At 44.8% G+C, this 27,479-nt stretch overlaps 1 protein-coding gene and 1 long non-coding RNA gene across 7 annotated transcripts in view; one reads left to right on the top strand and one right to left on the bottom strand.

Annotated features, from left to right (window-relative positions):
* Positions 1–27,479, bottom strand: part of Specc1 (sperm antigen with calponin homology and coiled-coil domains 1) — a 266,251-nt gene that overhangs the window by 164,467 nt on the left and 74,305 nt on the right. For all 5 annotated transcript variants that reach the window (NM_001281818.1, NM_001310526.1, XM_011249106.3 and 2 more), the window contains exon 3: positions 15,472–15,604. In NM_001281818.1, coding sequence (NP_001268747.1) covers positions 15,472–15,604 — 133 coding nt within the window. The remainder of the gene's footprint in view (positions 1–15,471; positions 15,605–27,479) is intronic.
* On the top strand, positions 8,123–19,871 carry Gm39988. 2 transcript variants are annotated; one of them, XR_003949695.1, is made up of 5 exons: positions 8,123–8,278; positions 9,192–9,292; positions 13,102–13,268; positions 19,241–19,381; positions 19,533–19,871. It is a non-coding gene; the product is annotated as a predicted gene, 39988 (long non-coding RNA). The 2 variants fall into 2 exon arrangements; XR_003949694.1 differs by lacking the exon at positions 9,192–9,292.

Below are 27,479 nucleotides of genomic sequence, written 5' to 3'. Positions count from 1 at the left end.
GAGTTAAACAGAAAGACATTGCCAAGACCCTGTGGACTCAAAGCATGAATTCAAGGACAGTATGAATAACTGCCCTCCACACACAGGAAATGGAACAAAGGAGAAACAGCTGACTGCTTGGTGAGCTCACCTCCTTCAGTGTGGTGTGGAGAATCTGAGCAGTCCTACAAGCATTAGGGAAGTTTGCCTTTGTAGTTTTAAAAATAAGCCTCCTTCTGACTGGGGATGTAGCTCAGTTGGTAGAGCGCTTGCCTTGGATGCAAAGCTCTTGTTCAGTCCCTAGAACTGCACAAACTCCTCTGCTGCCATGCGTCCGGCATCCCACGTGGGGGAGGTGGAAGCAGAAAGATCAGAAGTTCAGAGCCATCCTCAGCTACATACTGGGTCTGAGCACAGCCTGTGTCAAAAGACCCTGTCTCAAAACAAATAAAAAAATTTCCCTTCTTAATGAAAAAACAAAATGAAAACTAACTCTAACTGCAGTAAAGTTTCACCAGGGGATTCACCAGATAGTTAATGAAGAATTAATACCGACTCTACACAGTTTCATCAGAAATGGAAGGGTGTATCTTCTGAAGTAGTAGAATCTGACTCCAAACCCACACAGAAAATGAAAGTACAGACCCACAGGAATCACAGTGAAGAGGATCCTTGTTGCTGCTGTTGTTATTAAATCAGTGTCTCACTATGTAGCCCTGGCTGGCCTGGGACTGTGTGTATAGATCAGCCTGACCTCTAACTTGCAGTGATCCTCCTGCCTCTGTCTCCCAAGTGCTGGGACCACAAGTGTGCACTACTATATTAGGCATGCTTTTTGAGACAGTGTCTTGATCCATGCATCCCTCCATCTCTCAGGACAGGCTGGAACACATGTATCCCAGTGTCACACATATGGTCCTCTTGGGCTCCGTGTTGACGTTACAGGTATGTACCACCATGCTCAGTTGCTAAAAATAAAAATTCTCAAAACACTTCTAGCAGGCGTCTGAAGAGATGGCTCAGCAGTTCAGAGCACTGGCTGCTCTTCTAGAGGATCAAGGTTCAATTCCCAGCACCCTATGATTGCTCAAAGCTGTCTGTAACTCTAGTTCCAGAGGATCCAGCACCCTCTTCTGGATCCAGCAGGCAAGAGGCATGCACATGGTACATAGATGCATATGCAGGCAAAACATCCATGCACATAAATAATTTAAAAATAAACACCATTAGCAAGTAGAATTTGGCAATATGAAAAAATATACCATAGCAGATATGGAAGGCAAGTACAAGACTAGAAAAAAAAATTCAGTGTAATCCTGTATATGAATAGGCAAAAAAAAAAAAAAAAAAAAGGGGGGGAGGGGGAGGGAGAAAAGGAAAGAAAAATACAATAAGGAATCTTTATGAGCTCAAAGCCAGCCTTGTCTACATAGTGAGTTCCATTCCAGTGAGAGCTATACAGTGAAAACCTGTTTCAATAAACAAACCAGCAGGGCGGTGGTGGCCCACGCCTTTAATCCCAGTAAAGGCATTGGGAGGCAGAGGCAGGCAGATTTCTGAGTCTGAGGCCAGCCTGGTTTACAGAGTGAGTTCCAGGACAGCGAGGGCTACACAGAGAAACCCTATCTAAAAAAAAAAAAAAAAAAAAAAGAAAGAAAGAAAGAAAAAGGAAAAAAACGAAAAAAGAAAGAAAAAGAAAAGGAAAAGGAAAAAGAAAAAGAAAAGGAAAAGGAAAAAGGGAAAGGAAAAAGGGAAAGGAAAGAGAAAGAGAAAGAGAAAAGAAAAAGAAAAAGAAAAAGAAAAAGAAAAAGAAAAAGAAAAAGAAAAGGAAAAGGAAAAGGAAAAAGAAGAAGCAACGGGGCACACACCTGTCATTCCATATAGGGGAGTTAAAGACAGGAAGACCACAAGTTCAAGCCCAGCTTAGGCTATGCAGTCAGTTCCAAGCTACCCTTCGCTACCTAGCAAGACCTTGTCTCAAAAGAAAGAAAGAAACAAACAAAAACCACTCAACTGGATAAAGACTGCCTAAAACCTCCCACCCGAAAGCTAACATTAACCTAAAGATGAACTGTGTTCAGCCTAGGATCGGGGACAAAGCAAAGGAGCCCAGCCAGTCCAGCCACAGCAAGGAAGCAAGAAAAGGCAAATCAATCGGAAAGGGACAGATTAAAAATGCCCCACTGGGTGATGATCCCTTACATAAAAACTACAAGGAATCCAAAGCGCACAAAAGGCTCTGAGGACTAATAGTAAGCTCGCCAAAGTTAAAGATACAGACATGAAAAGCAACTGCACTTCGTTGCACTAGCCATGCCACACTAATACCAAAAATACAGTACCAATGTCGGTTCTACAAAATTAAAAATAGAAATATTTATAGTATTTACATGTAAATCTGATTTTCTTTATTTTCTTTTCTTCCCTCAGCTGTAAATCTAACCAAAGTTTATGTCTAAAACATTTATAACATTTATTTATTTATGTGTGTGTGTGTGTGTGTGTATACACACGTGCCATAGCACACCTATGGAGACCCGTGGCAAGTTGCGTGAGTCGGTTATTTTCTTCTTCCATGTGGGTTCCAGGGGTTGAACTCATGTCACCAGGCTTGGCATTTATCTTTACCTTTACTCACTGGGGCATTTTGCCAGCCTAAGTAAAGGATTCATGCACTGAAAAGTATAAAGTGTTAATGAAAGAAATCAAAGACAGTGAAAAGATGTCAAGTCTCCATGAGCAGACATATAGGTCAAGGCAATTCCTAGCAGACATATAGGTCAAGGCAATTCCTAGCAGACATATAGGTCAAGGCAATTCCTAGCAAGTCTCAGATGATTTCTTTTTTTTTTTTGTAGGCACAAATAAAAACTATTCTAAAACAACTTTGGGAAAGAAATAAGGGAGGAGAATGAGTCTGCCTGATCATCAGAGGTATGACGGAGCTTACTTAATCAACACTGTGAGAAGTAAAGGCAGAAGGACAGGGGAGGGGAGAGATACAAAATAGGAAACTCAGAATAAACCTATACAAATACTCTCAACTGATCACTGACGAAAAGTAACTCTGTCAGCAAATGGCACCTTAGCTATTGATCAGTGAGAGTAAGTGACCCATGAACCCCATCTTAACAACATACACAAAATTAGCTTAAAATAGATCACACACATATGACATGTTTAGAAAAATGTACAAGAGAAAATCTTAATGGTCTAGGGAAAGAAAAAGTGTTTTTAAAATTCAACAAATCACAATCTATAGAAGTAAAAAAATTAATAACAGAAATAATAATCAAAATGATAACCGTTTGCCCCTCATGCCGTGCCTGGTGGTTCTGGCCTGTGATCCCAGCTACTTGGGAAACTGAGGCAGAATCCCAAGATCAATACCTGTCTGAGCTAAGACAGTGAGTTCAAGGACAACCTAGGCAACTTAGTGAGACTTTGTTTCAAAATAAAAGGTGAAAAGAGGGCCAGGGATATTGCTGCGTGGAAGAAGTGTTTGACTTTCACACCCGAGAGCCAGGAGAAAGTCCCCAGAACTGTAAAAAGAAAAGACTATTAAGAAAACAAAGCAGAGGCTCAGCTATCATATTTGCAAGTCACACATTCAGCAAAGAATTAGTACCTAGAATATCCAAAGGACTCAAAAGATCCCAGTGGGAAAGACATCACATTATCCAGCCAGAAAGTGAACAAGACCTGAGCAAACGCTTCACTGGTAACAGAACATGAAAAGATAAGACATCATTAGCTGATTGCAGATTGCCAAGTAAGTAAGATCAATGGAATGCCCATCCTAAGGGCTAAGATAAAAACTAGTGAGGATGGAGCTGGAGGGGATGCCTCAGCAGTTAAGAGCACTTGTTGCTCTTGCAGAGGACTAGGGATCAGTTTCCAGCACCCACACACATGGTGGCTTACCACCTATAATTTCAGTTCCAGGAAATCCAATTATCTTTTTCTGACCTCTCTGGGTATGTGGTACACATACATACACTTGTACATATGCATAAATTAAAAACACAATGAATCTTGTTTCAAGGCCGTATAGTGAGGACACTGACTGCCGACAAGGAGGTGCAAAGGCTAGACCATCTACACAGTGCTGGGATGCGGAAGAGCAGAGCAACTGGGGGTAGGGGGTGCACAATGTCTGCAATTCCTTAACTACATGCAACGGGACCCAGAAATTTCACTCCTGGAGATCTTTTTCCACAGAAATTCTCTTGCAAAATGTTCACCCAAGGGCTGGGAATTGAATTCAGTGGCAAAACACTTGCTGAGCGTGCACAGGGCTCTGTATTGGGTCTCTAGCACCAATGAGACTTCCCCCCCACCCCCACAAAAACCTATACACAAGCTTAATTCATCACAGCAAAAGCCTAGAAACAACCCAGCGGACGATCAAAGAAACCGTGGCATTCACACTACAAAAAAACTATGAAGTAACCAATGAACAATGTTTAATACACTGAACAGCCTGGATGCGTGTCCAGGGGATTATGCAAAGTGGGAAAGGCCAGTTCCAAAGGCTTACGTGCTGTGTGACTCCATTCACAAAACATCTCTGAAACAACATAATTACAGAAACAGAGAACAAAAACGGTGATTGACGGCAGAGCGGAAGGTGTGGCTGTCGAGGGTCATATGAGGAATCCTTGTGTTGTTAGAAATGTCCTGTGACCTCATTATATCCGGGTCAAGGTTGATGTGGTCTAACATTTTGCAAAATGTTAACATCAGGGGAAAATGGTAAAGGACACAGGGATCTACACAAATGACCAGTTATAACTGCCTATGGACCTATAATCGCAGAAGACAAAGCACAAAACACATTTAACTAGGTAACACACGGATTAAATGTTTCCTAAATTTAAAAACATATGAAATACATTTCAATGTTCTTAATGATTTTACATTTTGACTTAAAAAGTATATTTTGGAAACCATTTTCAGAACCAGAAAAGGGTCACACATTGCAGAGTGACAGAAATGAAAAAATACTAAAGTACAATTCAGAGGAAAAGCTGAGAAGCAAAGATTTGGCACATAAAATTCGCCCTCCAGATGAATCTCCATGAGTTAGAGGTCAGCCGATTCTATAAGGAAAATTCTAGACAGGCAAGGCTATGGTGGCAAGTTCCAGCCAGTGCCACGTAGTGGGTTCCGGGTCAGCCAAGGCTACATGCTAAGACCCTGTCCAAAAAAAGTGTTTTTTTAAAATAAATAAAATAAAAATAAAACGTGTTCTCTACTGATTAAAAACAATGAAAATGAGCTAGAAAATTATTTCCATCAGGTCTACAACCTACTAAGCCATCTGAAATCCCTTAACCATGGTCCATTTCACTAGAACATTTAATTACTGATCAGAACATTATAAATAAAGTAAGCTGGCAAGAGCTAGAGTGTGCCACACCTCAGCCCTGTCCTGTTTCCCTGAGGGAGGGAGACTATTTTTAATGATGGAGATGATACTCTAGTTGCTCTACATAGAGACACAGGAGCAGCTTTGCAGAACACGATTACCCTGAATCACCTCAAAATGGAACATGGAACTATCCTCCCCTCAAAGGAAGTTACCCACCTGTTCTTGGTAGTTCAGAATGCCCTCCTGCAGCACTGCTTAGCGCGGCTTGCTGGCTGGTGCTGTCAGTCTCATGTGCAGCAGTTTCTTCTGACAGAGTCTATACAGTGTGTAGGCATTCCCCTCCTTCTGAGGGAGCCAGGGGCCTGCTGCTCATCCACAATGCTACTTCATTAGGATCTGGTTTCCTATTCTTTCTCTTCTATAGTTCAGGTAAGGCATTAATTTTTTTTTCAGCCACATTTATAGACTCATCAATTTCACTTCAGGACATTAAAGGATGCTTTTACAAAATGTCCACCATGCAGAAAGAAACTGAGCTACAGGGTGAAGCCTCTATATGAAGCACCTGCCGAGAGTCATGCAGGATTCCTTTGCTTTTGACTACACTTCATGGAGGACTATTGTGATGGTTTGAATATGCTTGGCCCAGAAAATGGCACTATTAGGAGGGGGCCTTGTTGGAGGAAGTGTGTCACTGTAGGGGTGGGCTTTGAGAGACCATCTTCCTAGCTGCTTAGAAGCCAATCTTCTCCTGTTTGCCTTCAGAACAAGGTGTTGAATTCTCACCTACTTCAGCGCCATGCCTGCCATGATAAGAATGGATTGGACTTCTGAAACTCTAAGCCAGCGCCAATTAAATGTTTGCCTTTATAAGAGTTGCCTTGTCATGGTGTCTCTTCAGAGCAATGGTTACCCTAACTAAGACAACCATGCATGGGAAATGGCCAAAGCTGGCTAAGAACAATACAAGTAAGGGCCTATGGATGTCCCCTCCCTCTTTAAGATTAAGAAAGGATATCCTGACATAGGTTACAGGTTGGATGGACCTCGAAGACACATGTCAAGAGATATATCACAGAAGGACATACATAGCATGACCTCAGAAAAGCTATAACAGCTTACACATAGGGACAGAAGATAGACGAGTGGGTTAGGGATTGTGGGAGGAGACTGAGTTGCAACGCGGTGTATAACAATGTCAGTGAAGCCATGGTAGCAGGAGCTGGAGAAGCCAGCTGATCTCATTGTATCTGCAGAGAAGAAGCAAAGTACTGAACTGGAAAGACAGCTCAGCAGTTAGGAGTGCTTGCCCCAAGTCCTGAGGATTGAAGTTTGGATCCCAGCACCCATTAACAAGCCAGGCACCCCACCCATGCCTGTACTCCAGCTCCAAGTGGGGCAGATTCAGGAAGGTGCTGAGGGTTGTTGGGTTCTAGGCTGTTATGTATAACACCCCGAGGGACCCAGTGACAGCAGGGTGCATCATCACTAGCATCATGACTAACAGTCAAGATGTGACACCTTCCTACGGTTGCTGCGAGCCTCACATCCTCCCCTGCAAATGAGCCACATCCCCTTATAACAGGCCAGTGCTTCCTCCTCCTCTTCACTGTCTTCTTCCCTCCACCCTTGCCCAGAGGAGCCTCTGTACAACCTCTCCCCAATAAACCTCCCACATAAGATCTGACACGTGGTGTGACTTTATGGTGTCCATTGCTTAGATCATAACACAGGCTAGCTCAGGGAGAGACCCTGCTTCAAAAGAATAAGGAGTGACAGAAAAGGACACCCGATGGCCTTCTTCTGACCACTACACACACGCAAGTGTGTTCGTGCATATACATACAGGCACAAACACCCCAGAGATTGATTAGACAGAGACAGATTAAATAAATAAAAATTTTAAAAAGCAATAAAGAGAAGCAGAGAGTGATGAATGCTTGTATTCAGTGGTTTCCCCCTTTTCAAGCAGACCAGAACCAGAGCCCAGGGATAGTACCGCCTACTCTTAGGGTGAGTCTGCCCACCTCGGTTAGCCAGATCAAGATACTCACTAAAGCCTAGAGGTAAACCTAGGAATGCCTCAAGGGTGTGTCTTGTCTCCTAGGTGATTTTAGATCCTGTCACAAGAATTCTAGATCCTGTTAAGTGTACTTTTCATAATTTGAAGACACATTAAGCATAGGAAAATGAATTTGAATTTAAATTTGAAATGGGTCTTTTACTACAAAAGCGTATTCATTCATGATTAAGCGGTCTTTCTGAAGTGTGAAAACAACGAACTCATTCTTAACCCTGCTATCTTGCTGACTTTCCAGATGGACTCTGACCTTTGACCTGCCCCACCCTCTCGCTCAATCCTACACCAGGGCTCCTTGGAGCTCAGAATGAACTCATTCTGAGGGCATGGCCTCCAGCTGAGCTCATATCTGAGCTGAGGCCTGTGTAACTCTCCCACCACCTTTACCACAGCAGTTGAGGCACATGTGGCCGGTGATCTTCCTCTATCCCACCCTCTCTTCTGGCTGCTGAGGGGATAGATCTCTTCCATTTTTCACATTCCTGTAGCAGGGCCTGGTTCCCCCTCTTCCTGTTATCCACAGCTGACCTCAGCCAAACTCTTAACTGCTGACTTCCTTGCCTCGGGCACTCTTCCTGTGGGAGTGTTCCAGGGTCTAGCTCCCTATCCCATCCTATTGGCTGTCACCCCCAACACCACCACCACCATTTTTTTTCCTACACCTGCTCCCACAAGCCACCATACCCTAGTTTCCTCTAAGCCTCTGTGGCTTGGTCCCAGCATTTCCTGGATGTGGATGGAGACAGTTGGCTCCTATCTGCCTTTCTGATCTGTCTTCTGGCCTGAGGGATGAGATGGTACTGCCTCATAGAACTACAGTAAAGAAAAACCGGAGACAGCACACAGTAAGCAGTGTCGGCATGGGAAACAGTAGGTCTATAACAGAGGGAAGAAATGGGGGTCCCACACTGCAGTGAAGCCTGCAGCAGGAAGGAGTCCAGGATCCGGCTCTGGATCTTAGTCTGGGAGAGCTATCAAGTCTGCCTGAACCTCTTTCTCTTCATTCCTGAGGAATGCTGAGTATAGCTATATACTATGGGGGAGGGGCCAGCACCTAGCTGGAGCACAGGCTAGACCTCTCCTCTGTTAGCAAGGACGGGCATCATAGGTCAGAGCCAGTTCACTACAGAATGATGGCTATGTGTCCTGTGAAGTCACAGATACCTTCTTGGAAACGGCCTTAAAAAATAAAAAGTATGTAGCCCTTGCTGGCTGGCCAAGAGCTCACTATGCAGAGTAGGTAGGTTAGAACTTGCAGAGACCAGAGCTGCCTCTGAGTGCCAGGATTAAAGGTGTGCCTATTGTGACTTTGGAATCACAACTTTGCACTCAATAACAAAACTAAGATGTCTAAGATTCCATGAGCAGTGGAGTGTAGCTGGATCAAAGCAGTGCTTAAGCTTAATTCCTATTTAACTTTTAGAAAGCACTGGTGTCAGTTAAAAATGGTAGGATTCTTTCCTGTCAGCCCTCCATGTATGATGTGTGGCGTCATCTCCATGAGCTCCCCAAGTACATGAGAACCAGTTCTCAGTCATCCATTACATGGCCACAGGACCTTCCTGGCCATGCATACACACATCCCATCCCTCAGGGTCCCATTGCTACTACCATAAGCAACAATCTGACCCCATGTGGATCATATAAGCTGCCAGGAGATAGGACCACAGCAGTGCAATTCATAACAGCCAAGAGGAAGAAAGTGAGGGGATGTGGTAAGAACATACACCACAATAAAATCTGGCTTTAAAAAAACAGGAAATGCTGGCACATGTGGCAACATGGATACTGGTGAGGACATCTTATGGAATGAAAGAAGCCAGCCTCAGCACACACTGTGGTCTATGCTGAGGAACCAGGTACAAAGACAGACCCAGAATAAGAGTTGTAGGGGCTGGGTGGGCTGGGTGTTGGCTGAGCACAGGGCTTCAGTTCTCTAAGATGAAGCGGTTTGGAAAAAGATGGCGTGAAGGCTTGTGTGGCAATGTGGATGTGTGTGGGATCTCTACATTCACACGTAGGGCTGTAAGGGAGCTGGGTAGCAGAATGTACGTCCAGTGTCTGCAAAGCACAGCAAAAAACAAAACAACCACAATGGCATCTGTGAAGGGAGTGGGCTACATTCTTAAAAATAGCTAAAAGAGAGCCAGGTGTGGTGGCGCATACCTTTAATCCCAGCACTTGAGAGGCAGAGGCAGGCGTATTTCTGAGTTCGAGGCCAGCCTGGTCTACAGAGTGAGTTCCAGGACAGCCAGGGCTACACAGAGAAACCCTGTCTCGAAAAACAAAAACAACAACAACAAAAACTAGCTAAAAGAGGACCAGCAGCTAACCGCACTAGCCACCAAACCTGACAACCTGAGTTCACACACCAGAACCCACGTGGGAAGAGAACTGACCCCCATGTCTGTCCTCTAACCTCAACGTGTGAACTACGAGAAATGCACGCACACATTCATGAAATAAAGGAATAAGATATGCCATTTTTAAAAATGTCTAAAAGAGAGAATTTTATGTGTGTTTATGTGCACAGTAAAGAAGATCAGGGCATTACTAGGCTGGTTGGCTTTACTCTTCAAAATATACCCAGAGCCTGCCTGCTGTTCCAGCTCCCAGCCTAGCCCAGGCTGTAATGACTGTTTCCTCGTTTATGACAGCAGCTAGCCATCTGGTCTTCCCAGTCCACCTGTCTACTCTCAAAAAGCAGCCGAAGGATTTCTTAGGGCATGAACTCGGGGGCTGTCCCTATTCCAGAGGATCCTGCAGAAGTCACCCATGCCTGCCTGCTCTGCCGCTGGTTCTTCTGTAGCCCCTTCTTTCTGCTCCCAGACTGTGCCAGACACTGGTGGGCACAGGCCATTGCCCCAAACTGTCAACCCTGCCACGGTGGTCCTTCCCAGCCTACTGTCTCCCTTGATCATGTTCTCAGAAGCTCGGGTAGCTTAATGGAGACAGAGATCTTTGTCCTGGTACCCTTTCCCCAGAACCGTGCTGAATATGGAGTAAGTGTTCAGACATATTTGTTGATTAAAGAATCATTATTTCTGAAGGTAGCAGCTCCCCATAGAACCAAGACTCCAGCTTATCAGTATTTTGGACAAGGCTGCCACCTGGTGGCTCTCGTCTACCACAGCAGTCGCTTCCCTGAGTCCTGTTGACTTGAGAGGTAGCTCTTGGCACAAGGACTCTAAAAGTTCCTTACTCTGCAGCTCACATTTTGGGGAGAACACACACATATAAAGGGCACTTCAGGGATAAGAGGAAGAAGATCTAACACACTCAGATCCACAACATAAAGTCCAAAAGTGAGTGCTCAAGGTGGACATGTGATAGTTCAGACCAGAGCCCTAAGTCTGCCTGAGGAAGAAGTATCAACAGGTCTGAGAGACCATTGGGAGGGGAGGCAGGCAGGGGAGCAGATGGCAGGGGAGCAGGGAGCAGGGCTGCAGGTGGTGGGCCAGACCTAGTAGGTGCTCCATTGATTGTTCTTGTTGAAGCAAACTCTAGCAGTACTATAGGGAACAGGGGAAACTGGGCACCGTCTTTGAAAAATGAAAAAGAAAAGATATGAGCCTCCCACCCTACGCTTATGGAAGCAACTCCCATCCTGCCTACCATGTGTCAATCACTGAGTTGGTGAGGTTCAGACTGAGCGTGCAGAGGGGCCTGAGATGTGATACTGGCTAGTTATAGGTTTAGAATCACAGTGCAAGGCAAATCTAAACAAAGAAATGGTGGGCAGGGCAGGTAATAGGCCAATGACCAGATCTACTCACACAGGATACATATAAACTGTCTCTGCACCTGTCCTAGGGGCTTTCCTTGTCCCTGTGACAAGCCCAGCAAGGAGCAACTTAAGGAAGGAAGAATTAATTCCACTCATGGCTTGAGGGTACAGTCCCTCGGGGCAGGAAGGCACGCTCATGGAAGTGTGGGTGGACATGTTGCATTCAGGAAGTGGAGGGATGAATGCTGGCATTCTGCTCGCTTGGCATTCTGCTTGCTTTCTCCTTTTATCTTTTTTCATTCAGTCCAAGACCCCACTTCATCTAGGTGTCTCCTACATTATTCCAATCCAGTCACATTTGATCATGAATATTAGTCATTGCAGTATCATACACACACACACACATACATGTATGTATATATACATACATACACACATATATACACATACATATATATGTATATATATAGTTTAAAAATAAAAAATTAACCAGGAGATAAACTACTATACTTGAAAGAAAACAACAACAACAACAGTACTACCTTCTATGCATCAGAGCAAACAAGTCAAAAGTCTGTACCCTAAGAGTAAATGGCATTAAGACACCTTCCCATGAGCCTCTATGTAAGTTACAAGCTTGCCTAACTTTTAGAGATTATCTACATGCTGGCAGCATTTCCTTAATTTCCTAGAATTCACAGATGAATTTCCAGAGAATTGCATTACGTCTTGCCAGCATGTAAGACGATCTCTCTCTCTCTCTCTCTCTCTCTCTCTCACACACACACACACACACACACACACACACACACACACACAGCACTCATGTTGAATATAAGCAGTAGACGGGCTGGGGTGTAGGTCAGTCCTAGAGCAAACACAGCACCTGAAGAGCATTGGGATCCAGCCTGAGCATCTGTAATGTGCTGAGTCAAATACGTACTAATACAAATGGAAAACGTTACGGGTTAGGAGGACAGATCAAGGGCTAAACCTGTAAAGGGCTTGCCACACAAACATGAGGACCTGTTTCAGTCCTCAGAATCCATGTAAGAAAGGCAGGGATAGCAGGCCAAGCCTGTAATGCATATAAATAGTGCTCACTGGGCACACAGAGGCAGGAGGATCCCAGGGCCTCACTGGCCAGCCAAACCAACAAGCCTCAGGTGCTGCCAAGCTGTCCAAACTGTCATAAGCAGTGTACCTGCTCTCTGTACCCATAGTCATGGTCGCAAGGGTTACCTGTTTGGGATTTTCTCACCAGGGTGCGCCATAGAGAGAGTTATTGTTCTGACTAGTAGCTCCTCAACTACAAGGGAAGTTTACTATTTTTCTGTGGAATAGCCACTTCTTTTTTATATGAGCTACACATTGTTCTGCAGTTTTCTTTATGGGTTTGAATAGTCTTTACAAACTTGCATATATTGTAAATAATCTCTTTAGCATCTTTCAAAAGTATTTTTTTTATTTTATGTGTATGAGTGTTCACCTTCATACATAGGAGTGCCTGGTGCCTGTGGAGGACAAGAGAACCTGTCAAACCCTTTGGGCCTGGAGTTACAGATGGCTGGGCACTGTCACATGGGTGCTGGGGGCTGAGCCCAGATCTTCTGAGATGGCAAGTGTTCTTAACTGCTGAGCCATCTCTCTAGCACTCTGCAGCTTTTTAATGATGGAAGCCACTCTTCATCTCCTTTATCCCCACCACAGGTTAACTCTCTGATGCCTTATTTTCAGAACTTGTATTATGTCTACAAATGTGCTTGTGGTATTCATGTGCATGTGTGATTGCATGTGTGTGCACGTACAGATGGGCGTACAGGTGAGGAGTGTTGCTATGGAAGCCACATGAAGCACTGAATGTCTTCTGTGATCGCCCTCCACTTTTTTTTTTTTTTTTTTGGTTTATTTTTGTTTGTGTTTTTTGTTTTTTTGACACAGGTCTCTCATTGAACCCAGGACTCACCACTTGGCAGGCTGGCTGGTCAGCAGGCCCTGGGAATCCACCTGTCTCCACTTCCCCAGTGCTGAGGTGACAAGCAAGCACTGCCTCATTTGGCTTCACACATGGGCACTAGGCACAGAACTCAGGTCTTCATGCTTGCACGGTAAGCATTGTACTCTCCCACATCCCTGTGACTTATTTTTGTAAGAAGAATGAGATGAGATCCAGTTTTACTTTTCAGGGTAATCCAGTTTTAACTTAACTTCCTCTATTTGGCCTTTCTTCAGTGCTGGGGATTGAACTCAGGGCCTCTTACCTGCTGAACTAAAGCTTGACCCTGAGCCACACCCACAGGCTCCAACTTGCCACAAACCACCTTTATTTACCCTGTACCAAATATGCTCGTGGATCCTGGCTGCCCACCATGGCTCCACAGTATTGCCTCTGCTTACTGTGGTTAGTCTTTGAATTGCTCTTCCTCAGAACTTCCCTGGGATGTTGCTAGATCCCAGCAGAGACCTACCCAGTCAGTCAGGACACTCTGGCTGTCCTGTACATTCTCCGATTAGCAGCATCTCTGCCCTCTATCCACTAGGTGGAAGTGTAGCCTCCTAGTCAGGACAACCTAAATTCCTCAGCCAGGCCTGGTGCTTGTTGGCTGCTTGTTGGCTGCTCCCAGTTCCACACTGATATGTTAGTTAGGATGCAAATGAATTGATGAAATCATGAGACACCCTTATTGCATTTAATACGTGGCACTACTGAATTTAGTCTTTACTATATTTAACTTCCTATCCCAAACCCACGCATGTCCTTGCCTTTATTCACAAGGACATAGTTGTGCTCTTCAAAGGGGTGTTAGACTTCTCTTAAATGTGCAGGCTCTTAAATAACTAAATTTATTGCTCAGTGTGCCACCTTCCATCCTTTCTTACATGAGATCATTTCTTCCAACATTATATTTTCTAACCAGTCACTGATCAAAGAACTATTCATTTTTTTCTTTCAGACAAGGCACCATGTAACCCTGGCTGGCTCTGAGCTCCTGATCCTCCTGCCACATTTTCTGAGTGCAGTTTATTTGTTTTTGGTGTGAAGTCTCTGTCTTACCTAACTAGGCTTGAACCTGTGAACTCAGGAGACACCCCTGTCTGAGCATCAGGGACCACAGGTGTGTGTTGTCACATGCAGCAAGACACATACTTCTTTGCTAGAAGTGCTCCCCCACACGCATCCTGTCCAATGGTCTATCAAGAGTTTGTTATTAAATCAGGATGGTGGCTAAATCTGACAGCTCCATCTCCCATATCTATCGAGATGACCATATGGCTTTTCTTTGGCCTATGATATGCCTGGCAGATTATAAAATGATAACAATCATTCATTGGCTCATCTTTAAAAAAGATTGAATTGTATCTTATGTATATGCATGTTTTGCCGACATGTATGTTTGTGCATCACATGTGGGCGGTGCCCATGGAGGTCAGGAGAGAGTGTTGGATCCTAGAGTTACAGATAGCTGTGAGCCACGGCGTGGGTGCTGAGAACTGAACCTGGTCCTCTGGAAGAGCAGCAAACACTTAACCACTGAGCCATCTCCCAAGACCCTCATTCATTCATTCTTAGATGGCACAAATCCGCTCGGTTTTGCTGTCTGCTACTGCCCTTTTAAACTTTTTTGGACAGCATTTGCTAACATTTTAATGTCTTGTTTTGGTATTAATTTTGAGAACAAGGCTGGCGTTACTTTTTAATTAATTACTTACTTTTAGTGGCATCTGTTGAACTTCGGGAACACAGGATTACTCGGTGAAGATAAGCTTACTTTCATTTGTTGTATTTAATATGAATTCAGTCTTTAAAACAGCTAAGTCATTATACAGAAATATGGGCCCTTCTTACAACCAAAGCCACATTCAGTCCTCACATTAAACTTCCTGAAGGAAGAATAAGTTAAAATACATCTTTGGAATGTGATATTTTTGTGACATGTGTCAAAGGCAGAAAGTGTAGCACTCGCTTACACGCATCATGGTTAAGGAGGACCTTGGCTGTTCTTCATCTTGGGCCTTTCCACGATCCACTGCCATCATTGCCAGCACCCAAGATGGCCACACACACACACACACACACACACACACACACACACACACACGAACACACGAACACACACCGGTGACAAATGGACTCCTGGGGTGACAGGGCAAACCGATGCTTTTCTGTTTTTCTGCCTGCCTCCCCAGTATACAGACTCTGCAGGAAAAGACTATGCCCCCAGAGCAGCTCCAGGCCAGGGCGATCAGAGGAGGGATCATGAGTCAAAAAGAGCTTCTACAAAACAAGCTGGCCGGGGAGGTTCCTCCTACCTGTGTTGCTCCTCAGGCGGCTCTCAGTGAGCTCAGAGATGGCTCCGGAGGTTGAGGTCTTCTTCAGTCTCGCCACCCCTGAAGAGGCACTTCCAGGTTTGTTGAGTGTGTCCTCGCTGCTGGCCCTCTTGAGCTAGAGAAAAGTGGGAGAGAAGCTGAGAGGGCAGACACGGTGAGGAACTCAATGCCCACCAGGGCCAGTAGTTTAGGTAGAATAACAGAGACTACGCAAAGGGAAAAGGCACTTAGCTCAGCCCCTGATAGCATGGAGCTACACTCTGCCTTCAGTGAATAAGTTAGGGGGCTAACATGACCTCTGATATAGTAGTAACACTGATCAATCCATTTTAAGCCTATAAAACCTAACTAGACTAGAACACGTGAAGGAGAAAAAAATCTCAGATGACTCCATCAAATTCCTGCACTTAAGACAGAAAGAGGGCCCTCCAGCTTGAGCAAGAGTCACCTGGTGCTACACAGTATAACCAACCCTTCACGTATGTGCTCACCACATTGAGGCCCAAAGTCTTAACAGTCCAAAAGTCCAAAGTCTCTATTGAGACTCAGAGCATCTCTCTAGCTGCTATTCTGCGTACATGTTCATGTTTGTACACGAGTGTGCACATGCATGTAGAGGTCAGAGAATAACCACTGTACACCTCGTTTCTGATGAACGGTCTCATTGGCCTAGGACTTGCCAAGTAGACTAGATTGGTTCATTCCAGTTGTCAATATGACACACTTGGGAGAGGGACCTTCAATTGGCCTGTGTGCATGTCTGTGGGACACTTTCTTTTTTTTTTTTCCATTTTTTATTAGATATTTAGCTCATTTACATTTCCAATGCTATACCAAAAGTCCCCCATACCCACCCACTCCCCCTTTTTGGCCCTGGCGTTCCCCTGTACTGGGGCATACAAAGTTTACGTGTCCAATGGGCCTCTCTTTCCAGTGATGGCCGATTAGGCCATCTTTTGATACATATGCAGCTAGAGTCAAGAGCTCCGGGGTACTGGTTAGTTCATAATGTTGTTCCACCTATAGGGTTGCAGATCCCTTTAGCTCCTTGGGTTCTTTCTCTAGCTCCTCCATTGGGAGCCCTGTGATCCATCCATTAGCTGACTGTGAGCATCCACTTCTGTGTTTGCTAGGCCCCGGCATAGTTTCAGAAGAGATAGCTACATCTGGGTCCTTTCAATAAAATCTTGCTAGGGTATGCAATGGTGTCAGCGTTTGGATGCTGATTATGGGGTGGATCCCTGGATATGGCAGTCTCTACATGGTCCATCCTTTCATCTCAGCTCCAAACTTTGTCTCTGTAACTCCTTCCATGGGTGTTTTGTTCCCAATTCTAAGGAGGGGCATAGTGTCCATACTTCAGTCTTCATTCTTCTTGAGTTTCATGTGTTTAGCAAATTGTACCTTATATCTTGGGAATCCTAGGTTTGGGGCTAATATCCACTTATCAGTGAGTACATATTGTGTGAGTTCCTTTGTGAATGTGTTACCTCACTCAGGATGATGCCCTCCAGGTCCATCCATTTGGCTAGGAATTTCATAAATTCATTCTTTTTAATAGCTGAGTAGTACTCCATTGTGTAGATGTACCACATTTTCTGTATCCATTCCTCTGTTGAGGGGCATCTGGGTTCTTTCCAGCTTCTGGCTATTATAAATAAGGCTGCTATGAACATAGTGGAACATGTGTCCTTCTTACCAGTTGGGGCATCTTCTGGATAAATGCCGAGGAGAGGTATTGCTGGATCCTCCGGTAGTACTATGTCCAATTTTCTGAGGAACCGCCAGACTGATTTCCAGAGTGGTTGTACAAGCCTGCAATCCCACCAACAATGGAGGAGTGTTCCTCTTTCTCCACATCCACGCCAGCATCTGCTGTCACCTGAATTTTTGATCTTAGCCATTCTGACTGGTGTGAGGTGGAATCTCAGGGTTGTTTTGATTTGCATTTCCCTGATGATTAAGGATGTTAAACATTTTTTCAGGTGCTTCTCTGCCATTCAGTATTCCTCAGGTGAGAATTCTTTGTTCAGTTCTGAGCCCCATTTTTTAATGGGGTTGTTCGATTTTCTGAAGTCCACCTTCTTGAGTTCTTTATATATGTTGGATATTAGCCCCCTATCTGATTTAGGATAGGTAAAGATCCTTTCCCAATCTGTTGGTGGTCTTTTTGTCTTATTGACGGTGTCTTTTGCCTTGCAGAAACTTTGGAGTTTCATTAGGTCCCATTTGTCAATTCTCGATCTCACAGCACATGCCATTGCTGTTCTGTTCAGGAATTTTTCCCCTGTGCCCATATCTTCAAGGCTTTTCCCCACTTTCTCCTCTATAAGTTTCAGTGTCTCTGGTTTTATGTGAAGTTCTTTGATCCACTTAGATTTGACCTTAGTACAAGGAGATAAGTATGGATCGATTCGCATTCTTCTACATGATAACAACCAGTTGTGCCAGCACCCACACTTTCTTGATTGCTAGTTGATGTAGGAGGTCCCAGCCCACTCTGGGCAGTGCCATTCTTTTTTTAAAAATTGATTTATTTTTATTATATGTACATTGGTGTTTCACCTGCATATATATCAGTGTGAGGGTGTCACACTGTAACTTGGAGTTACAGACAGTTATGAGCTGCCAAGTGGGTGCTGGGAATTGAACATGGGTTCTCTGGAAGAAACATCAGTGCTCTTAACTGCCAGAGACATCTCTCTAGCCCCGAGGCAGTAGCATTCTTATGTATATGGCCTTGGGATTTACAAGGAATCTAGCAGAGCAAAGGCTAGGGAGCAAAGCCAGGAAGCAATCTTCCTCTGCCATCTTTGTTTGAGGCCCTGCCTGCTAGATCAGGTTCCTGCTCTGTTTTGGCTCATGGTTCAGGGAATTCAGTCCACGGTGCCTAGAAAGGACCAGTGCAAGAGGCTGCTGGCCACTCCTCAACAGACCAGTGTGAGGACGAGGGCATCGGAGCTTCTGGAGCTCAGATACCTCTGTCCTCTTTCTTTATTATTTGGTGGGTCTTCCCTCCTCAGTTAATCCTTTCCAGAAAAGCCTTTCCAGACGTACCCAAAGGTGTGTCTCCTTAATCTCATTAATGTTCTAAGCCCTTGAGGTTGTCCCCTCCATGTGCAGGTGTGTGTGTACCTGTGCGCGCGCGCGCACACACACACACACACACACACACACTCACACTTAGGTTAATAAATAATGTAATAATAACTAAAAACTATGCAGTGAGGATTGAGGAGATGGCTCAGTTGATAAAGAGGGCTTGCCAGGCAAACAGGAGGACCAGAGTTCAGATCCCCAGAACCCACCTGAAAGATGGGCAGACGTGGAAGTCTGCCTGTATCCCTAGCACAGGACCCCCAAGCTCGGAGAGCCAAATCAGTGAGCTCAGGTTTCAGTAGGAGACCTTGCTCTGAGTAAATAAAGTGGAAAGAAACCGAGGAAGACTCGAAGTCACCCTCTGGACTCCACAAGCACACATGAACCACACACACATAAAGACACGCATATACATGCGCACATACTACACACATACATACTAGTACACATGACAAGAAAAGTATGTATGGAGCTGCTCCTCCTCAGCCGGCAGAGATTTTCAGGGGAATCCTTATTTCCCCTGCACCTACAATGAGGAATTCCGAATGGGAAAGCTTTGTTGCACTGAAGCTTCCCCAAGATGTACAACGTAACGACTACAAATGAACCCACCGTGCCTTAGAAGCCTAAACATCCACTCCCTCTACTGTAGGAGGCATCCATTCACAGCGGGAGCAGCAGATTCGGTTACTGCCTCACGTTCTTCCTCCATTTGAGGCTTTGTTTCCTGTTACCTGGAGGCAGCTCAGCACCCAACTAGGTTTCTGGCTCACTATGGAAGGCCCCTACAAAGGTGAGCTCGGGTGTTGCTCTGGTATGTGTGGTAAGTACTCACACTAAGGGTTCACTGGGATTTAAGCTGCTGGGCACCTGAGCTCACAAAGGAAAAGGTTTCAATGCCTTGCAGATTAAAGTAACTAAAAACATTCCTCTCCATTTAACAGAGATGAGAGAGAACCCGCAGAGCTCCACCAGCATCAGCCACAACAAAACAACCCCAATCTCTAGGGGCAGGTAACTCTCTCTGTTTGTGGTCCTCAAGTGCAAGCAACTATCAACTGTGGTGAGGGTTTATTTAAATGCACACACCTAATTTCGTCATTCCTTGGACACAACACCAACCACCAAGTTGCTGAGTTCCACCGTATGAGGCAGACATTTCCAGGGACTGTGTCAATGTTTAGAGCCCCCTCTCTGTAGAAACTGAATATGATTCACCTTGTAAATTTGTATAGTCTGGCAACTACATTAAAAAGGAAACTAAAACAAATAAAGAAGCTGTGATGGACTGGCCAGATGCCTCAGTGGGTAAAAGTGCTTGCTACACAAGCCTGACCAATCTGAGTTTGGTCCCCAGAACCATAGTGGCAGGAGAGAACAGTTTCCCACACTGAACTCCACACTCTGTCCCAGACCCACAAGGATAATGACACTACATTTTTAAAATAAAATTTATAAAGCATGTAGTAGAACACACCTTTAATTGCAGCACTTGGGAGGCAGAGGCAGGCAGATCTCTGTGAGTTTGAGGCCAGCCTGGTCTAAACAGTGAGTTCCACAACAGTGAGACCCTGTTGAAAGAAAGAAAGAGAAAGAGAGAGAGAGAGAGAGAGAAGGAGAGAAAGAGAGAGGGGGGGGAGGGGAGAGAGAGAGGGAGGGAGAGAGGGAGGGAGGGAGGGAGAGAGGGAGGGAGGGAGGGAGGGAGGGAGGGAGGGAGGGAGGGAGGAAGGGAGGGAGGGAGGGAGGGAGGGAGGGAGGGAGACAGACAGACAGACAGACAACAGCCCAGCAGCCTGTATAGAGCAAGCATGAGACCAGCATCTAACTCAGGGTTGTTGTTGTTTTTATCTGTTTTTTTTTCCTTTGTTGTTCTCCTTTCCTTTTGTCAACAAGTAGAACATGCACACAATGGTGACTAGGCTTACACAGGAGGTGAGCAGGCTGGCCATATGATTCATACGTACACTAGGTGAGACTAGGCATTAAGAGGCGAGAGAAAAGCAGTGGCAGAGATGAGTAGAGACTAGCTCTGGAGTCCATCCTTGGCCTAGCCTCTCTGAGATGCATTCTTGAACACTTGTCCCACAGAGGTGTGGGAATCTTGGTGTCTGTTCCTTGTGCTGTCATTCTTGGACTTAGTCAAACTCTACTCAAAAACAGTGGGAAAAAAATAGCATCTATAATAAAATGTAGATTATTCTCGCCTGATTCCTAAAACAGTACAGTATAACAGTTATTTAGATCGAATTAGATATTATAACTAATCCAGAGATGCTAGAGTCTAAGGCACACAGGACTTGTAGGTTCTGTGAAAATACCACACAGTGTCTGATAAGGCCCCCTGAGCACCCCACAGACTTTGGCATCAATGGTAATCCTGGAAGAAGATGCCTGTGGACAGTGACGTACAGCTTGAATTTCTTTTTTGCTCAGACAAACTCGGACAAACATTCTGTCGATTGTAACTAAGTAAGCCGTGATACATAGGCCTGGTCCTTTATTGTGGCTGGGGTGATGGCGTGCTGTGGAGTGCTGAAGCCAGAGCATGCACACTGCTGCTTGAACACCATGAGGAGGGTTCACCGCGGCAGCCTTGCCCACTCTTCCTGCATTTTATCCCCTGCTTGTTCCTCCAGCTTCTGCAGCTCAGCCAGCGTCTGAGATGAGGGATTCAGCTCTATTTTGGGTGGATTGGATTCGGTTTCCTATTTGTGAGCGGTTGAGACGTCCACATCCATTTGCTCTCAGAGAAACATCACCTATGTAGCCCTGGCGGTGCTGCAGGATATGTGCTAGAGATTCCACTGCCATAGCTGCTTGTAAGTTTTCAATGGGGAAGGAAATCGGCTTGCTTCTCTGATCATCACATCTCCCCCTCTTCTCTCCTGCTCTCTGGAGTTTCCGTGGTCTTCTGCCCACCCACAGCTGGAAAGGGCAGGGTTGGCAAGGTGCAGGCACAGCTCAGCTCTTCCTGAGACCCTGCTGTTCTCTTCATAGTATCAGACCGAGAAAGCTTATGCGTTACAATGAAGAAAAGGAAGCCTGCCACACAAGTTCCTGCTTTTCCCCTGACACTCCCTATGGAAGAAGTTTCTGAAGCAACAGCCTTTGCCTTTGCACCACGCTGTCCTCAGAAACACTCCTGTACATTTCTTAAGTACTGTCCTGACACCCAACCTCTCTGCCTAGCCCACCTCACATCTCAAACCTAGGCCTAGCCAGGCAAATGGATGGAACTAGAAAATATTATTATTCCAAGTGAGGTAATCCAGACACAAAAAGGCAAATGTTATGAAGTAAAAAGCTATATGTGAGGGAGGCAGAAGTGCTTGAGATGGAATAGCAGGGGATAGTGACATGGAGGAGAAAGAGGGCGGGGATCTTAATTGAAGCGGAGGGCAGAGGTCAATATAAAAGCAGGAGGGAGGGGGAAAATAACACTAAGGGTATTGTGGTGGTTTGAATATGCTTGGCCCATAGGAAGTGGCACTATTAGGTGAGGCCTTGTTGTGTGATACTGTGTAGGTGGGCTTTGAGGTCTCCTAGTACTCAAGTTCCACCCAGTGTAGAAGAGAGCCTTCTAATGCTGCCTTCAGATCAAGATGTAGAAGTCTTGGCTCCTCCTGCACCATGCCTGCCTGCATACTGCCATGCTTCCCACCACAATGATAATGGCCGGAACCTCTGAAACTATAAGCCAGTCCCAATTAAATGTCTGCTTGGTCATGGTGTCTGTTCACAGCAATGAAACCCTAAGACAGTTATGTGTTAGTTACTCTTATAATGCTGTAACAAATATCATGATCAAGGCAACTTACAGAGAAATGTTCAATTATGGGGGCAGGAAGAGCTGAGAGCTCACGTTTAGATTCATAAGCAGGAGGCAGAGAAGGAGATCACAGGGATGGCGGGAGGCTTTTGAGGTCTCAAAGCTAGGGAAAGGGTGTAGCACATTTCCTCTAAAAAGGCCACACTTCTTAATCTTCCCCAAACAGTTCCACAAACTGGAGGCCAAGCATTCAAACATATGAGCCTGTGGAGGTCATTCTCACTCAGGCCACCACAGGGTGCTCGAATAAGCCATGGGGAGCCATAACTTCTAATCTAACACACACACACACACACACACACACACTCACAGAGTTTAAATGAAGTTATTACATTCGGGCTGATAATGTTTGTCCAAGAGCCATAGACTATCTAATAAAAAAATCCAGTACCAGGCACAAGAAACTCCCTTTTTGATTTGTTAATCAGGAGAGTCCAAGATATTATAGGCTACAGCCCTTGCCCTCGACTGACTCCCAGAGATTGAAGACAGGTCCCTACTTCTGAAGATACTATGCACTTCAGACAGGACTCAGAGGATCCAAGCTGTCTTAAAACTGACTTGAAAGCATCTTTCCAGAATCTAGCTTCATAGAACAAGAAGGTGTTATGAGATCTGCCAAGGGAGGGGAACACAGCAATGGTATAAATGGCAGGATACCCCTAAGAGTACAATAGTGGCACTCAAGTCTTGACAGTAACCAACAGCTGTCTAAGCAAACTGTAAGGCCTGCTCAACAGGAGGGAAATCATGACTGTTACAATGAACCTAGCCACCTACTCAGGGTTTGTGAGGTCTCTTAGATCTTAGAGGAGATTCCACTCCCACACCATATCAAACCATCATAATTCCTAATTGCATTGTAAGTATATCCTTTGTGTTGGTTTGAATAGGAATGGCCCCCGTAAATTCTTGTGTTTGAATGTTTGGCGACAGGGAGTGGCACTATTAGGAGGTATGGTCTTGTTGGAGTAGGTGTGGCCTTGTTGGAGGAAGTGTGTCACTGTGGAGGTGGGCTTTGAGGTCTCATACGCTCAAGCTATATCCCAGTCTTTCCCATGCTGCCTGTGGACCAAGATGTAGAACTCTCAGTTCCTTCTCCAGCACTATGTCTTCTACGATGATAATGGACTAAAACCTCTGAAGCTATAAGCCAGCTCCAATTAAATGTTTTCTAAGAGTTGCTGTGGTCATGGTGAATCTCACAGCAATAAAACCAATAAAAATCCTAAGACATCTTCATACCCATAGATAATTATAGCTCTCACCCCTCGTGAAAGAAACTTCTCTTTGCAATAGACAGAGACCATTACAGAAAACCACAACCAGTCAAACTGCCGAGAACAACTGGTTGTGGGCACTGTACAAGCCAGAGGATCAAGAAATCTGCAGTGAGATTATGTCTCCTAGGAATGACAGGGAAGCTTCACCCACTACACTCCGACTTTTATGGCTCCCTAAACAAAACCACACAAGTACACCAGCAATAAACATGCCCACATGGAAGGGGGAAATCTCAAGGCGTTCCCCAACCCCGGGAAAAGAGCCCCGGGTAAGTAAGGAATGCTGGGATGGAGAAAATATCCTCCCCAGGGATCAGCTAACTGTTATCCAATAGCAAGTGGCCAGCCCTGAAGACATTTACATACAAGTAACACTAAATGAATTGAGCAAGTTGTATTAATATATTTACCTGTGTGTGTGTGTGTGTGTGTGTGTGTGTGTGTAAACCAGTAACAATTAAACAAAAGGAGGCCACGACTTTGACAGGGAGTAGGAGTGGGAGAATGAAAGGGCTGGAGGGAGGGAAAGAAAGGGGGAAATGATTGTGATAATATTTTAATAAAAGAACTGTTCCAAAAACAACTTAAGAGAGCTGAGCCTGGTGGTACATGCTTGCAGTCCTAAAATTCAGGAAGTTGAGACAAGAGGAGGGCAGGTTCCAAACTACATATCCAGCTTTGTGCCAATTTAAAATATATTCAATACATTCCAAATATTACTGGTATGCATATGAAATATTTTCAGTATATTATTAGTGGAATGAATACATTCACTTAAAATCTGAACTTTAAAATGTGCTATTATGGCTTGAATTTTTATTTTATGTTTTAATGTGTTTTGAGTCAGGGTCTCTCTATGTAGCCCTGATTGTCCTAGAACTCGTAGGCTGAATGCAAACTTACAGAGAGTTCACCTCTGCCTCCCAAGTGCTGGGATTAACGTATGCAGCACTATGCTCAGCTGTAACTAATTTTTTAATTAAAATAAGTATTGTTAGCTGTGCATGGTCTACTGTGATGGCTATTCTTGGTTATCAACTTGGCTACATCTGGAATTAACTAAAACCCAAGTGTTTGGCCACACTTGTGAGAGATTATTTTTCTTTATTAAATTCTTTGAAGTAAAAAGAACCACCTTTAATCTGGATCCTTCGATGTGGGAAGATTCACCTTTAAGTTAGGTCAATAGTCAAGCACATAAGATGACCTGTTCTGTGGACAGTCAGCCTCCATCCTCTCTACCTCCCACCCGCCATCCCTGTCATTGACCACTGGGCCCAAGGTAGCATGGCACGGTAGCCATGGTGGCAGAGATGGAGGTTATAAATGGGCTTGACAACATGGACTGTCACTCTCTAAGGCTGGCCTGGCTACAGCTGCTGCTGAATGCCAGATCTGCCAACAGCAGAGACCAACCCTGAGCCCCAGATATGGCACCATTCCTCTGGGTGACCAGTCAGACTTGGTAACAGGTTGACTACATTGGATCACTTCTTCTGTGGAAAGAACAATGCTTTGTTCTTACTGGAGTAGATACTTATTCTGTTCTTGGGTTTGCCTTTCCTGCACATACTGTTTCTGCCAAAACTACCATCGAATGACTTACAGAAGGCCTTAATTTAGTGTTATATTATTTCCACAGAGAAGTGCAACACCACTGTTGCCCACGATCATGGAATCTACAAGTGTTACCATGCTCCACCATCCTGAAGCAGCCAGCCTGACAGAAAGATGGAATGACCTTTTGAAGACACAATTACAATACCAACGAGATGGCCGGAACTTGGAAAGCTAGGACAGGGTTCTCCTAAAGGCAGTATATGCTTTGAATCCGCATCCAATATACAGTTTCTCCTATAGCCAGAATCCGCAGGTCCACGAATCAAGGGATGGAAAGGGGAACAGTTTCATTCACTATCACCCTTAAAGACCCACTAGGAAAAACTCTGCTTCCTGTTCCTGTGAGCTTAAGTTCTGCTGGCCTAGAAGTTTGGTTCTAGGGGCAAAGAAAGCTCCTGCCGGAGCCACAACAAACATTCCATTAAACTGGAAGCCCAGGCTCCTCCTGGCCACTTTGGGCTTCTAACGCCATTAAGCCAACTGGCTAAGAAAGGCATAACAGTGTTAGGAGGGGTGACTGGTTCCGATTATCATGGGGAAATTAGATTGCTTCTCCACAACAGAAGTAAGAAAGTTTATGTCTGGAATGCAGAAGTTCCTTTAGGGCATCTCTTGGTGCTACTGTGTCCTGTGATTAAAATCAACGGGAAAATATAACAATCTAATCCAGGCAGGATGACAAAGGGGTGGAGGAAACACAGAATGGAGAGTAGAGGAAGGGAGTCATAAATACCAGCTAAGGCCACGTGGACAGCTGCAGAAAGGAGGATTCCTTTGTTAAGAATGTGTTTGTACAGATATTCCTTGATTTCCTTTTCATGTAATGTAACATCAATTAAGAGAATATCAGTGATTATTATATTTAAGTTTTGAGATATTAAAAGAATGTCCCTAGGGGGACATTGACCCTTACTCTAAAATCTATAATTTTATAACCACATTTGTGGTTGTTCATGGGATAGCTAAATCATGTTAGGCATAATTATGTCTTGATTAAATATATAACTCATTTGCAGTTGTATGTGGGATAGTTACATCATATTAGTGAAATTATAACCTGGTTATTGTTTTCATTTGGAAATTAAGCATGGCAGAAGGAGATATGATTGTGTGTCAAGCTGACAAGGGGTGGACTTATGATGGCTACTTTTGGTCGTCAACTTGACTATACCTGTGAGAGACGTTTTTTCTTAAATTACTTGAAATGGGACAGGTCACAGCTGGTGGCAACCTATATAGCAGACATGAAAGAAGAAAGCTCTTTGCCAGCTTGTCATCACTCTGGCTGCCAACTCCATTCCTTCACTGGCAGTAAAGCCTACTTCTTTTGGGATTCTGGCATATACTGAAGACCAGATAGATATCCGGCCTTATGGACTAAACTTCTAGATTTTTGCACTCTCTATTGGTAGACAGGCATTGTTGGACTAGCAGGACCACCAAGCCATTTTAATAACTCTCTCTCTCTCTCTCTCTCTCTCTCTCTCTCTCTCACACACACACACACACACACACACACACACACATACTCCAGGACAGCCAGGGCTACATAGTGAGACCCTGTCCCAAAGCTGCTGTTAGATGGAAGTTAATAAGAAAATACTAGAAATGACACTTTAGCCTAGGACGACAGAATAACAAAATTTTTGTCAGATGTTTGATCCACATTAACTCCTCTTAGCAAGTTAGGCATTGCCTCAACTCACAGACCAGAAGGCACAAGTCTAGGGTAGGTGGTTCTAACCCCTGCCTGAGAGTTCAGTTGCAGAGTGGCTCAGTCTGCCTTAGACTGGTCTGACTGCCCTGACACTCCCAGAAGAAGAACAGGGGGCCATGGTATTTGAGAAGCACTAAGTGCTTAGCAGGCAGCACAGGATTTCCTAAGCAGAATGGTAGACAGCAAAGGCACAGAGTCCTGCCCTCCTGCAGCTCATAGCCAGCCAAAGGGAGACAGAGGCTCACTCAATGACCCGGAGGCTCACTCAATGATCCGGAGGCTCACTCAATGACCCGGAGGCTCACTCAATGATCCGGAGGCTCACTCAATGGAGTAAGAGCTACGAGATGCTGAGGAGGGTGAGGAGTGTGGATGCAGTCAGGAGCGCGGCACACAGAGTGCTCAAGGATGACCTCGTACACGGTGCCCTCTAGGCAGAGAC

This window comes from Mus musculus, chromosome 11, assembly GCF_000001635.26.
Source record: "Mus musculus strain C57BL/6J chromosome 11, GRCm38.p6 C57BL/6J".
NCBI classification, from domain to species: Eukaryota; Metazoa; Chordata; class Mammalia; order Rodentia; family Muridae; genus Mus; species Mus musculus.
The sequence above is the reverse complement of the archived record's forward strand: the minus strand, read 5'-3'. Positions and strand labels throughout refer to the sequence as shown.